Source organism: Ursus arctos, unplaced genomic scaffold (genome assembly GCF_023065955.2).
Source record: "Ursus arctos isolate Adak ecotype North America unplaced genomic scaffold, UrsArc2.0 scaffold_15, whole genome shotgun sequence".
NCBI classification, from domain to species: Eukaryota; Metazoa; Chordata; class Mammalia; order Carnivora; family Ursidae; genus Ursus; species Ursus arctos.
In genome coordinates this window covers 60,504,243-60,519,660 of record NW_026622819.1, presented here as the reverse complement: position 1 = coordinate 60,519,660, position 15,418 = coordinate 60,504,243, and the positions used below count along the sequence as shown (strand labels likewise).

Genomic DNA, 15,418 nt, shown 5'->3' with positions numbered 1-15,418 from the left:
TTGAAGATTAACTTGAAAGCAGTGAGAAGCCAAGGAAGGATTATAAACCGGCAGTGTCTTTCCAGATGTGTATTACAGGTAACGGAGAAGCCTCTGGCTGCAATGAGATACGCTGGGAAGATGTAGAGAACAGGAGAAATACAATCCTACAGAATTACTGGAATCAACCAGCTATTGGGCGTGTCATGAAATTTGGTGTTCTATTCCCATGGAGGGGAGCCAGAAACATTTTCTTTCTATAAAAGAAGATATGGCAACAGACGCCTTTTTTTTTTTTAGTACTATAAAGGGGAAAGCATAAGAAATGTTAGCCAATCATTAATTGTACCTTGGAGGAATCAGCTTACATAAGCAAAGAAAGAGAGAAGAGAAAATACATTTGCAAAGAAAGGCTCTATTCTCTGCAGTTGAAAAAAAAAGTGGGGAAAAATGGAGCCCCGAGCTCTTGATTAATAACAGAAAGGGGGAGGGGGAGGGGAGACAGAAGAGGAAAAATCCTTTCTACGCTTTTTATCATTTAAAGTGGGGTTTTACAAATATTTGGAAAAATGAACCTCCAGATTTTCAAATACCATTGTGGATATGGGCAAAGATATAAATTTGTTTTCATATTTACACATCAGTCCCCATTGTCCTGTCAGTGGCTGATATGAAGAACATAATTTAACATAATTGGCATTGTGAAAATGGGATAAATTATTCATCCCAAAAGGACCCCTCGTCTGGATATATTCCCCCTTCACTGGCAAGGCCAGATAATACATGGCAGTTCAGATGGCTCAAAGTACAGATCATAAAAATTTAAAATACTACTTCCCGGGATTATCAATAATGAAGAGGTTCCCACATGGAGAGGCCCCAGGATTGGCAAGAACAATAAATAAAAGTGCAGAAGTGCTGACAAGGAGCAAGATTGTATTTTTATGAGCTGGACTTGCACAGGCCAAAAATAGACCTAAGCTGTACCCTGCGGCTCATCCCTGCTGCTGAGAGAGGAGTTCAGAGCAGGACAGCGAATCAGATGAGCACCTACTATGTGCCAGGCACTGCTCTAGGAGCCTACAGATGTGTACTTGGTTAATTCTCATAACTCTCCTCACAACCTTCGCTCCAATCTTCATGTATCTACCGTAAAATCATCATTATTCCCTTTTCTCAAATGAGACAATTTAGCCTCAGAGAATTCAGCCACTTGCCTATGATCAAATGACTGGTAAGTGGTTGAACTGACCATTCAAACTCAAGATTACCCTGGTCTTTCCTGTCATTGTTTTAAAATGGGTACCCAGGAGCGCTTGGGTGGCTCAGTCAGTTAAGCATCTGACTCTTGATTTCTGCTCAGGTCACAATCTGAGGGTCCTAGGATCCAGCCCCAAGCTGGGCTCTGTGCTCAGCAGGGAGTCTGCTTGAGATTCTCTCCCTCTGACCCTCCTCTCTCTTTCTCTCTCTCTCTCTGCCCCCCCCAAAACAAATAAAATCTTTAAAAATTTTTAAATAAAATAAAATAAATAAAATAAAATAAAATGGGTATCTGCTACCACTGTGCCAAAAGCTTTACATCCAATATCACAGGAAACCCTCTCAATCACTCTGAAGTAGGAATGATTATCCCCATTCTACAGATGAGGAACCTGAGTCTTGGAGAGCAGAAATAACCTCATAGCCTCACATGGCCACTAAGAAGCAGAGCCAAACCTTGACTCTAAGCTTCTGGCTCAGATCCAAGTGCCACCCACTAGGAATGTCACCATTCAAGAATCATCACACTCAAACTCTGATCTTGCGGCACCTGATACACATAAGGGGATCCATACACACTGTTGAATGAATGAATCCTATCTATAAAGAGACAAGGTGAAATTGAATACTTAGTTTGGAACTTTCCCCCATTTCCCCTGCTCACCTCTCAACCCATACTCCATCTTTTTGGTTTTGAGTCTCTCTGGGCCCTCAAAGCTTGGTAAGGCCCCAGAACACTGGGTAAAATGTCAGTGCTTAGAGGACATTAGTGATAGTGTTTCCCAACGCCAACAACTCACAAATGGGGATATGGGAGCCCAGAGAGGGGAAGGGATTTTCTATAGGTCAGATAGCAAGACTGGGTCAGAAGCCAGACTCGTAAAGGCCTGCTCACTCCCAGTCTAGGGCTTTTCCCACAGGATCAGGTCTCTTTTCCTTGCTGGGCTTTTACTTTTTCAGAGGCAGAATGGAAGGTAGGCTGGTATGTCCTCAAATGCACCAGCCAGCCCGCTAAGCCTATGACTGTCCAACTCCATGGCAGTGCATAGCATGCAGGGAATTGAGGGACTCTCCATATGGTCCTCTCTGGGGTTGGGGGCATGGGGAGGGCTCCAGCTCCTATTCTGAGTGGAAACTAGCTGCCAGGGCTGGAATCTTTATAGTAGAGATCCACAGATCTGCCTCTGAGCCCGTCCTCTGTGATCCAGAGACCCAGCGCACTTCATTGCTCAGCGCTCCTCAAGTCCTGGGGCCAGCTCCGTGCTCTCCCACAAGCAGTGATCCTGATTCTGGGACCAAACTGATGAGAATGGCAATAAGCAACAACAGTAATAACAAGAGCCTTGCACTAGCATCTACTCTGTGCTGGACACAGGTGGACTCTCGACATGCATTTTCTCATTTCACCCTTCAAACAGTTCTTATAGGAGGAGATTATTGTCCTCATTTTAGCAGCGAGGAAACCCGCCCAGGGTCACACAGCAAGTAGGTGGTAGAGTTAGGGTTCAAATTCAAAGTGCTGTAATGATCCTCTACATGCGGGAACACCGGGTCGCTCCGTCTGTGAGTGTGAGCAAGTCACTTCCGTGCTCCAAGACTGTCTCACCATCTGTGAGAATGGGGGTGATTTTTTTAAAAGTAGAAAATTTGATGCATGCTCGTGATAAAAATAAAGTATGAAAAATATGGAATGAAAGTCTTTAAACAGTGTGTCCTCCAACCCCTATCCCTACTCCCTCAACATTTAATGGTTTCTTGTACATCTATCCAAAATTGTTTTATGAATGGTAAGAACAAAACATACACACAGATGTGTTTCCACAAATGGGGTGACTCCGTGCCATGCTCTTTAGAGCTGATTAAAGGAGCTGTGTGTCTGTGGCTCCTCCCACATTAGCACAAGCAAGAATGCTTCGTTCTCCTAGCAACCACTTAGTATTCCACATCCATGCGCTAGGGTTCATCTAACCAGCCCAGTCGCATGGAACATTCCAGTTGTTCACAGGTTTTCTTTATACATAACCCTTTGCATACTTGAAAGAATATACCCATAAGGTAACTTCCTACCAGTAGGAAGCTTACCAATCGAATGGTACTTATAGTTTAAATTTTATAAACAATGTCAAAATACCCTCTGCAAAACATTGCACCAAATTACATAACCGACAAAAGTGTATTGAGATCTGCTCTGCCTCAGGGCTAGCAACACTGGGCATTATCAAACGTTGTGGGGTCGGGGTTTTTGTTTTGTTTTTTCGGGGTTTTTTTTGCCAATCTAATAGGTAAAAAGTTACATTTTGTTTAAAATTGTATTTTTATATTATAAAGAATTTTAAATATGCTTAGTGGTCATTTTTATATCTATTTCCTGGAATTGCCTGTCAGCCTTTGCCCCAATTCATGGTGCTTTATAATCTGTCTCTTGAGAGTGTCTCAAGAGCTGAACAAGGGGGCTCTGTGAACCTCAGATCTGCACAGACATGCATTTCTGGTGCTCCCTAGGGAATGGCTGACAGTTCTCTGACCCTGTTCTTCAGGGAGAGAAAGAACCCTCTGATTAAGCCACAAGAGAAGCCAAGAAGGCACACAGGACTCGGTGACAGGAGAGGCATCTCCTTTGGCCACATCCATCCAGGTCCACCCTGTTGGATCCTCTGTACCCTCACCTTGGAAACCCCATTCATAGCATGTTTCATTTTGACAGTCGTCTTTCAAAAATGTGAACTTCAGGACACATATTCTGGATGTCCGGTGAAAGATAGGAAACTATATCAATAAAGCACCATTTGTGTGCCATTAGACAGCTTTCATGCTTTTTCCTCACAATAATCCTGGTAGGTAGATATTATGATCATTTTGCAGTTGGGAAAAAAGGCAAAAAAAACCAAAAAAACAAAGCCCAGAGATGCTGAGCGACTTGCCTAAAGCCACATGGTGAGGAAACAGCTTAGCTGAGATCTCAACCCAGGTCTCTAGGATGGCAAAGCACATGTGGTTTACCATGGAAAATACGAAGTGTATCAAACCTCAACACTGGATCTCCAAACATCTGCATTCTTTTCCTCCCACAAGCAGGTGAGCCAACCTAATCCAGGACACGTAAAGATTTAGTCATCAGTAGAAAGAAAAGGAATATTTGCCCACAGCTTGGTTTCTGGCTTGCCAAATACGTGGTTCATCTGGGGCTTTGCCAAGGTGGGGTTGTGCCCGTTTGTGGTTTGCTTTCTGCAGACCTGCTGCCCATTAGCTGGCATCTCCCAGCACACCTGTGTGCAGATCTCGGCTGCACTGTTTTCTTTTGGGTGTCCTAGGATAGCATTTCACCTCTCTGAGTCTGTTTCTGCATCTGTAAAATGGCAATAATGGTTGCAACCTCACAGATGGGTTGTGGGGATACCCGGGTTAACTGTGGTCACTTAGATACACCAAAGGCAGCGAGGCCCCAAGGGCCATCTTAGAATTTGGTATCTGCAGATCGATGTTCCAGCTTCTCGAGAGCATGAGCTCACGGCCTGAAAAAGTCACCCAACTGCTTAGGTTCAAGTCTATTCCCACATCTGTCAAGTGGAGAAACAAAGCCCAGCTTTAGGCTATGTAAGGGACAACGGGCCTCTCTCAGCCAGCACTTCCCACTGCCCATTGCATGCCAGGATGGACAATAAGGCAGAGCCAGGGTCCTCGGACCTAGCGGGCAAATCTCCTCAGTGCCAACCAGACACCAAGCCAGCCTAAATCCACCCACCTGCCCCTTCCCACTGCCATTGCCAGCGCCCACCACCACCACCTCCTCCTTTATGAACACAGCCGTGGCCTTCTAGCTGACCGCCTGCCTTCCACTCTTTTCTCTACTTCTACCACTCATGGTGGGCATAATGTGGGAAACCAGTCACCTCTGTCTTGGGGAAATTACTCTGGTGCTGCGAGGGGGATACATTAGAAGGAATGAGGAAGAGGAGACCCAGCATGAGTCCCTCATCCCTAGGGTGGCCCACCGCAGCCAGAGGAATCTTCCTTAAATAGAAATTGGATCCCGTTTCTCTTCTGCTTAAAACCCCTCCAAAAAAATACATTGAGCCCCCTATGAACTGGTGCTCACCTCCCCTCATTGCCCAAATCTCTCCCCCTCACTCAGTGTGCCCAGCCAACCTACTCTCCTGTCTATTCCTCCAAGTCCTTCAATGCCTGTCCACATACTAGGCCCTTTGCCCCTAGTCCCTTTACCACCCAACCTCCAGGTCTCAGGTGGGGCTCCTTCCTCAGGAGCTTCCATCACAATTAGATCTCTCCAGTCTTATCCTCTCTCACATCACAGCTCTGCATTCTTTCCCTAATAGCCCTTCTTTCAGCTTGTGTCCTGTGCGTCTGTTTGTATGATGCCTTATTTGAAGTCCCTCTTCCCCACTGAACTGGAAGCTCTGTGAAAGCAGTGGCCAGGCCTGACTTTCTATGGCTGGAGATGCATAGCCTGGCACAGTGCCTAGCACATAGAAGGTGCCCAACAAGATGTGCTGGATGAGAGAGTGAGTGAATGAGTAGATACCTTCCATAGTGATAAGTAAAACCACAGCTATAATTCTGGGTGGGTAGGGAAGGCGCTCAGAAGAGCTGCCATTGGAGCTGGGTTTAGGAAGCTGAGTACTGGCTTAACAGACAGGCAAGGGGTGACAAGGGCATTCTGGGCACAAGGAATGGCATGTGCAAGGAGGAGGGAGCGTGAACCACGCTGGAAAGTGTGGAGAACGCTAAGGCAGGGTTTCTCAACCTTGGCACTATTGACGTTTGGGGCAGGATAATTCTTTCAGTTTGGAGGCAGGGTGCGTCCTACGCACCGTAGGTATTCAGCAGCATTCCTGGCCTCTACCCACTAGACACCAATAGTGTCCCTCCCCCCTACAGTTTTCACTACCAAAAAACGTCTCCAGACATTGTGAAATGTCCCCTTGGGGCGGGGGGGATCACCCTCCACTGCTCTGGGTAGGTCTGACATGCTGGTGTTCAAGGTACAAAGTGGGAGGGGTGGGAATGGAAGCCAATGGGACAGAGAAGGATTTGCCAAGGTAAAGATTTGAGATTGTAGCCTGTGGAGATGACTGAGAAAGGTTTCCATGGGAGAAGGACCTGGTCCCAACTCTGGGGATGTTCCCTCAGGTACAGTGTGGAGGATTTGATTAGAGCACTAGACAAGGTGGGAATCTAGCCCATCTCCTCTCCTGAGGCAGGCACCAATCCCTCCAGTACTGGTCAGGGAGGAAGCATCGGAGGCTGGGATGTTCTGTCTGGAGGATCGCACCCAGACCCCACCAGCTGGTCCAGGGGGTCCAAGGAGGAGCGTGGTCACAGACGAGCGGTGTAGAGTTTGAGGAAGCACTCTTGCATATGGGAGGCTTCTCGTTATTGAGGGCAGCACAGTGCAGAGGGGAAAATTGGGGTTTCAGGTGCACTGGGATTTCAACCCCAGCTCTCCCACTCCATCTCTGTGACACTTGGGCAAATCACTCCATTGATCTGAGCCTCAATTTCCCCATCAGTGAAATGGGTCCACTAAACCCCCCTCACAGGGCCATTGGGAAGATTAACTGAAACAACAGATATGAATGCCTTCTGTGGCCCATTCCCAGCCCAACGCAAGGGCTTCAGACATGCTCATTTCTCCATTTGGCCTCCGAAAGGTTTTTTTCCCCTGAAACTCACAGACTCCATATTAAAGTGTATTTAGCGAGCAAATCTAAAGATGATTATTAGTATCACACACCAAGTACACTCTGTATTTTACATTTAAAAAAACAACAACATGATTTAACATTGGGTCAAATATACTTCTTTCTGATGAAGATTTTGGCTTCAAAAACTCACCATCTGTCTGGAACCTAACCAAAGAGCTGACAACGGTGTCAGGGCTCACCTACCTTCCCTACAGTCCTGTGACCTGAGTCCCAATGTTATCATCCCCACTTTACAATGAGGAGGCTGAGGCAGCTTAGGAAACTCGCTTCAAGTCATCAGCCAAGGTAAAATCATCAAAGGTGGGGCAGAGATGTGAACCCTCCTGGAAAGGTAGCTTCAGGCTCTGTGCTGCTAACTAAGCATTGGAGGACCCACTTGGCTTCTTGAGTGGAATTCACTTCTAACACATCTGTTCTAATGTCGGGGGAAAGCTTGTTTACTCTTGTAAATATAAAATCAAAATACCGGCACAGAAAACCACTACTATAGTTTCCAACTCAGAAAGGAGTACTCAGAGGTCTGAGGGAGGAGAAACAAGTCACACGAATCACACTGTGGGTCAGCAACTGAGTTTGAGCTAAAGCCCAAGTCTATGGACCCCCAGGCCAGCTGGCTTCTTGTGCCTGCTGAAGTGGAAGTTTCTGGAACAACACTGGCTGGGTTCTGGGTCCTCTACACATTGCCAGGATGCTTACTATGTGCTTTGGGAAGTTACTTTACCACTCCATGCCTGAGTTTTGTCATCTTCAAAAATTGGATTAAAATAGCGGGGGCGCCTGAGTGGCGCAGTCGTTAAGCATCTGCCTTTGGCTCAGGGCGTGATCCCAGCGTTCTGGGATCGAGCCCCACATCAGGCTCCTCCGCTAGGAGCCTGCTTCTTCCTCTCCCACTCCCCTGCTGTGTTCCCTCTCTCGCTGGCTGTCTCTCTCTGTCAAATAAATAAATAAAATCTTTAAAAAAAAAAGCGATTTCCTTATTGGGTCCCATAAACTACTGATAGGTTGAAAGAAAAGTGTGTTTGTGTGTCTGTGTGTGTCTGTGTGTGTGCGCGCGCATGTGCGTGTATCTGCATGCACGTACATATATGGCTGAGAACAGAATTTAGTATGTAGGAAGCACTTGAAAATGATCATTATTATTCTTTTATAGTTACTTTTGTGCCAGGCACTTTACATATGAGGCCGTTTCTAACTTTGTTCTGACCATTTCAAGGTAAGGGTGGTCCTCCTCACCTTCACCAAGGAGGAAATGGAGTTGCCTGGTGTGAAGACTTGGTCATGAACATCAGAAAGAGTCTGTAATGTGCCCCTGTGAGGATATGTCCCTGTAGGGCTTTGCGTCTTTCAGGACACATTGCTTTCCCTTTCCATGAATGCAGGTCCCCAGTGTATTTGTCCTTCAGGCTTTGGGACAGGACACTCAAAGGTCATTGTGCCTCTTCCTCTCTAAAGCAGAGAAGGAAGCCCTTGAAGGCAAAAGGGTGGGATGGGGGGAGAAAGGGGAGACAGAGGCCGTGGTATGTCTGGGTGACTTGCAGTGTGTCTAGGAATGGGGGGAGGGTGATCTCACCACAGTCCCTTTTCCTTGCACACCTTTTAGGTACATGCAGATCTTCCAGGCTGTAGCTGTTGGGAGAGGGTAAAGAATCTTCCTGAAGCCTCACAAAACCTCAAGAAAATATCCTCCTTCTCCTCCCCAATTTCCATTACATCTGGGTTCAAATTCCAGCATTGCCACTTACTCCTTCTGTAAGCTTGGATAACTAACCAAATTTCTCTGATCCTTCACCTTTTCACCTCTAAATTTGAGTGCATAATCCCTGATTCCCATGGGGAAACATGCATCTAGCACAGTGGTTCTCAACTTCGGCTGCATGTATGAGTCACCTGGGGGGGGGGTTAATTAATACTGATGCCTGGGTCTCGCCCCCAGAGCTTCTAATATCATTGTTCTGGGGTGTAGCCTAGATATCAGGATTTTCAAAGGATCCCCCAGGTGATTCTAACATGCAGCCCAAAACTGAGAGCTTCTGCTATCCGTGTAGCAGATACCTAATCAATACTGTTCTTTCACATTTCTTTAGTGTGAAGTGCCTGTTCACATTTTATTTTTAAAAGCCTTATCAGTCTCACAGGATGGCTCAAGAATGCTTTATTTCTGCCACCCCCATGCACATTCTCATATTGACAACCTCTGCACTTTCAAAACAGATGACTCAACCCCCAGCCAATCAGCCAGGCCCTTTATCTAGCTTTGGCTCCTCTTCTGTTCATTGGATAGAGCCAATTGGTTAAGACACACAATGCCCTCCTGAAGATGCCAATGAGAAAATCAAACAGATGGAATGATCCATTGTTTGCTCTTCAGCCAGGGAACTCCATCATTTACCTCCAAATCTATCTCTTACATTGTGCAAAAGCTCACATTATAAACCCCAAATTCTCTCAACTGGATCTTAAACAATAATGTTTCTCCCAGCTCTGTCCGTGGGATAACTTTTGTATCAGTGCCCACCTTTGTATAAATGCCCACCTCCATTCTTCATGGACTACTCCCATGTCAGGAGATGTGCCATCAGCCAGTCATTCATTTCCAGCCACGCCTCCCCAGAGATGCTCTACTCTAGTCATGCTATTTCTCAAAAGCTCTCCATGCTTTGTATATGTCTTAAATATCTTTTCCTCCTATGGTCTATCTGGAAGGTTTTTACTTACCTTTACAAGCCAAATTCAAATGTTCTCCTCTGCAGTTTACCTCACCTGTCTTTCCAGTCCCCTCCCATCCCAAGAGAATTTAATTGTTTCCACCCCTGTGCTCTACTAACCTGTGAAATTCTCAGGTATAGCATTTAAGCATTCATTATATTAAGCATTATATTAAGCATTACACTAGATAGGGATTTTGCTATTTGTCTTTTCATAACCAACTTGTAGCACAGGGATAGGGCCTTAGCAGGTGCAAACTAAATGCTTGTTGGGCTGCATCCAATTTTCTGTCCTCAAATATATACCAGTGAATTTTTTAAACACTTTCCCCAATAATCAAGACAATTTTCTCTCTCACCATCTACAAGCTTATTAGTATTCATTGCTATGATAAAACTTTAAAAAAAGATTAATTTTCTTGCCCATGTACACATATGTGAACAAAAAATGAGTAAACACTTACCATAAACCTGAAGTAACACAAGAGATGTCATGTCTCTGAAAGGAATGACTACATTTTACGAGAAAGGGGACATATTTGGCTGAGGGAATGAAAGGGTTTGGAGAGGTGGAATTTTTTTACTGCTTTATTTCCTGAGATGGGGGGAGCATGAGGGACTGATGGGGAGAAGAGCAACTGCTTTACCTTTTCCGGAGCAGGCAGCTGTAAGTGGTTAACCTCCAAGGGAGTGATGAGAGGGACGGTCTGGAAGCCATCCTCAACCGAAGGCGGCTTGGTTCCCTTCTCACTGGGGTTACTGTTCAGCTTCACCATCCTTACGCCTTTCTTCCCAGACCTAAGGCAAGCAGTGGGGTTCTAGTTACAGTGGGAGGTGAAGCAGGGAAAGAGAGGGCTGACGACAGAGAAAACAGCAGTGTCCTCAAAGGGTCCACTCGGCTTTCAGTGTAGAGATCAGTCATCTCTCTATCTTCTGCTAGATTTGATTCTGATAATGATTCTCACTATCCAGAAAAACTTCTTTAATCGTCAAAATATGCCACCTGCCCGTGGGGTTTGACAGCTCTCAAATTCAGGAAAACTCAAGGAAATCCCAGACTTACACAAATAACATACAAGCTTTAAAAAAAAAATCCAAGACACTAGAACCAATACTGTCATATAATCTCAGTGAAAGCTTATTCTTACTGCAAAATTAAATCCTATTATTCTGGGTCACCCTGCAGTATGATAAATTTCACCTTACCACCACACCTTACCACCTTGATATTTTATTATGTTGGCTTTTCTTCAGCAATCTCCCTGAACCACAATAAATACATTCAGTGTCTCTCTGTGTACTGTATCCTTTCACATGATATGTAGGTTGTCAGGAGATACAATTTCCTAAAACAAAAAAAGGCTGGCTTGAACCTGATCCTGTTATTCAGCCATGGAATGCCTCCATTTCCTCAATAGCGAAGGGCCATTTTTTTTTTTTTTTTGCTTCCATGGAAAGTTAGCAACCCCCGTATTGCAAGATTGCCAACTAAATAAACAAATCACATTTATTTCTCTCAAGCTCCCTTGGAAGTCAAACAGTGCTCCCACCCCACCCCTAGAAGCCCAGACAACTGAATTTCTCTTGTCAATCCTGCTGATGGAACATTATTAGACAAAATAGGATTGTTGTGGAGATGAAAGGGATGGTAAAGGGTCAGAGGATATTGAGGAGTGGTTATAGCAAAAACAAATGCCTACTTACTGTGATGCACTCTTGGGGGGTCAGAGCAGATTCAAGCCAATTTGAAGAGGAGGAGGACGGCCAGGAGTCCTCCCTCCTCAGCCCGAGCTTGTGGTGCTGAAAGGACAGCGCCTTGCCTGTGACTGGATTGGGAGTTTCTGAGAGCGAGGCGCGAGCGAGAGGGGAAGAGCTCCTGGCAGCTGCCTGCCTGCTCCCTCGCTCGCGCCCCCTCCCACCGGGGAACGGGCTCCCGCACCATCTGTCATCTGGCACCACCTGCTGTTTCTCATGCATGGCCACAACCAGGGCATGGGACAAAATGGTTTCAAGAAAGTGGGAGGGATTCTGGCCATAATAATAATAATAATAATAACCATATAATAAGCAATCCTTGAGTCTTTAGAAAAACAGAAGAAGGAGACAGATTCATTAGAAGGGATCACCTTTTAAAATCTTCCAGGGCAATATTATGAAACCCAAAATGGTACGGGACCTGCACTGTGCTCTGACCTATAGTAAGGAGTGAAGGGAAACTTATATTTATTATTTCCCACACAGTGGGCACTTTTCCAAGCTCTTTCAGATTATGTCCCTCATTTGCAAAATGTGTTGGGGTTAGTGGGAGGTGGGAATGTGATCACAACAGGAAAACACTCAGAGCAGGGCACGTGTCAAGCACTGCATGTGAAAAGCTACTATTCTCACAATGCCACTGTAATCACACAGGTCAGCTAAGGTCGCATAGCTGGTAGAGCACCAGGAGCTGGAACTTGAGCCTTGAGCCACGGCCACTGATGTTTGCATGTGGTCCACAACTTTGTAGGGCTTCCAGGTTGGTGTCTGGAATCAGGGTAGGCGAAGTCCTAGTATCAGCTCCATGAAGGTCTGACGGTGGAGATCTTGGACACTTTGTATTCCCTCCCCAAGCTTCCATTTCTTTACCTATGGTGTGGGGATAATAATACCACCCCTGCAGGATGGTTGTGAATAAGATAAGACTGTGCTCAAGGAAACCTCTTTTAGCTCAGGGACAAGGTTCTGAATGGCTGAATTATTTCACCTATGGGGATTGCTTTTACACTCTTAGAATCCTCTGAGATTAAGACTATTGCCACAGGTTTCTCTTTGCTGTGGTTCAAATCACTGTTGGTCACTTATCCCCAGCTGCAGTGCTGTTTATGGTACACATCATGAGGTCCAGTGGTCTTGGCATTAGTAATAGCATCCCCTTTCACTTTCAAAAATATCCTGATTCCCATGATAAATTGTTTGGTCATCTCAATTAGTACTCACATGATGAGCATACACTCTACTAGCTCTAAGGCCAGGAGAAAACATGTATATTATCTGTATTGTTCAGTAATGAAATGGACATGTGTGTGCATGTACACATGTATGTGTGTAAAGAGAGGTGTTTCTGAGACAATAAAGCCTATAACATATCAGAGCTGCACAGGGATCTATTAATAGAAGTATTCATATATATGAGAGGAAGCTACTCTAATATTAGTTTCTCACTCTCTCCTTTCCGAAGACCAGGATGACTTTCAGGTGCAAGTATCATCTAATGTAGACACCCACGTGGAGTCAGTTGTGAACACTTGTGTCTGATCCAATTATTGCTGCCTCCAAAGGAAAAAAAAGTCTCTTTGACACAGCTCATGATTGATTCACAAGCAGAAATCACGCCTTTAATAACACCAAGCTAGAGGTCCTGATAGTTTAGTAAAAGGTCCAGGAGAAGCACCTGTCTCATGGCAATGGGAAATCCAGGCTTCCTGGTAGGTGAAGCCAGGAGAGAGGCTGCAGGAAGAAACGGGGCTGGAGTGATGTGGAAAAGCCCCTTATGGGGAAATGATATTGAGAGGTGCTTAATATAATAGACTATTATTCTCCTGTTGGGTTCTAAGAAATATGCTTGACAGTTAAAAACAAAAATAAGACATTTTTGTGAGGTTTTCCATGTGTGCAGATGTAATATATAGGATAACTGCAACATGAAGAGGAAAGGATAAAGGGACCACTACAGTGGTAACATTTCTGTACTCTACGTGTAAAGTATTGATTCCCACTAAACAGTGAAAAGTTAGCTATATCTATTCTAATCCCCAGAATAACCAAAAATATACAGACATAGGTCAAAACTGCAATAAAGAAATATAAACGGAATACTTAAAAAAGTCAAATAACCCAAAAATGGCAAGAAAGAAAAAACAGGAACAACAACAACGAAAACAAAGGAAACAAGCAGAAAACATGAAATCATAGACTTAAATCCACACTTAGCATTATCATCCAGAGTTCCTAGTTTACATTAGAGCTCACATAGAATGTGTTGTACATTCTATGGATTTGGACAAACATGTAATGACATGTCTCCACCATCAGGCTATCATACAGAATACTCTCACTGCCCTAAAAATCCTCTGTGCTTCACCTACTTATCCCTCACTCTCCCCTAATCCTTAGCAACTACTGATCTTTTTACTGTCTCCATAGTTTTGCCTTTCCTGAATGTCACATATTGGAATCATACATTAAGTTGCCTTTTCAGATTGGTTCTTTCAGATAGTAAAATGCATTTATGTGTCCTCCATCTCTTCAAAAGATGACCTGTGAGATCACCTTTTTTTTAGCAGTGAGTAAGATTTCATTGTCTGGGTGTACCACAGTTTATCCACTCACCTACTAAAGGACATTGTGGTCGCCTCCGCATTTTGGCAATTATGAATGTGGCTGCTATAAACATTTGTGTGCAGGTTTTTGTGTGGACATTAGTTTTTTACTCCTTTAGGTAAAAACCAAGGACTGCAAGTCCTGGATGATATGGTAAGAGTATGTTTAGTTTTGTAGGAAACTGTCAAACTATCTTCCAAAGTGTCTGTACCATTGTTCATTCCCAGGAGCAATGAAAGTTCCTGTTATTTCATATCCTTGCCAACATTTGTTGATTTCAAGACTCTTGAACTTGGCCATTTTAATAGGTATGGAGTAGCACCTCATTGTTCTTTAATTTATATCTCCATGATGATATATGATATGGAAAATCTCATATGTTTATTTGCCATCTATATGTCCTCTTTAGTTAAGTGTCTATTAATGTCTTTGGCTCATTTTTAAATTAGGTTGCTTTCTTATTGTTGAGTTTTAAGAATTATTGTATATTTTGGATAACAGTCCCTCATCAAACATGTCTTTTGCAAATATTTTCTCCCAGTCTGCGACTAATCTTTTTAGCTTCTTGACAGTATCTTCTGCAGAGCAGAATTTTTTAATGTTGATTAAGTCCAGCTTGTCAATTATTTCTTCCATGTTTCATGCCTTTGGTGTTGTATCTAAAACACCACCACCAAACCCAAGGTCATCTAGATTTTTCTCCTATGTTGTCTTCCAGGGATTTTATAGTTTTACATTTTACATTTAGGTCTGTGATCCATGTTGAGTTAATCTTTGTGCAGTGTGTAAGGTGTGCACCTAGATTAATTATTTTGTAAGTGGACATCCAGTTGTTCCAGCACCATTTGTTGAAAAGACTGTCTTTTGTCCATTGTATTGCCTTTGCTCTTTATCAAAGATTGGTTGACTATATATATTTAGGCTTATTTCTGGGCTCTCTATTGTGTTCTATTGATCTATTTGTCCATTCTTTCTCCAATAACACACTACCTTGATTACTAAAGAGTTACAGTAATTCTTGAAGTCAGATAGTGTCAGTCTTCCAACCTTGTCCTTCTTGTTCACTTTGGCTATTCTGGATCTTTTGCCTCTCTATACAAACTTCAGCATTAGTTTGTTGATATCCATAAAATAACTTGCTAAGATTTTTATTGAGATGGCATTGATCCTATTGATCAATAGAAAATCTGGCATCTTGGAAAAAACTGACACATTTACAATATTGAGAGTCCCTATCCATGAACATGGAATATGTCTCCATTTATCTAGATCTTCATTGATTTCTTTCATCGCATTTTTGTTTTCCTCATATATTCGATGTATTTTGTTAGCTTATACCTTAGCATTTCATCTTTTGGTGATACTGTAAATGGTATTGTGTTTTTAATTTCA

General features: G+C 43.8%; 1 protein-coding gene across 1 annotated transcript in view; it reads right to left on the bottom strand.

Annotated features, from left to right (window-relative positions):
* Positions 1-10,443, bottom strand: part of NSG2 (neuronal vesicle trafficking associated 2) — a 56,323-nt gene extending 45,880 nt beyond the window's left edge. Inside the window, exon 1 of the mRNA XM_026510997.4 lies at positions 10,315-10,443. Coding sequence (XP_026366782.1) covers positions 10,315-10,443 — 129 coding nt within the window. The remainder of the gene's footprint in view (positions 1-10,314) is intronic.
* Between the last annotated feature and the right edge of the window lie 4,975 nt (positions 10,444-15,418).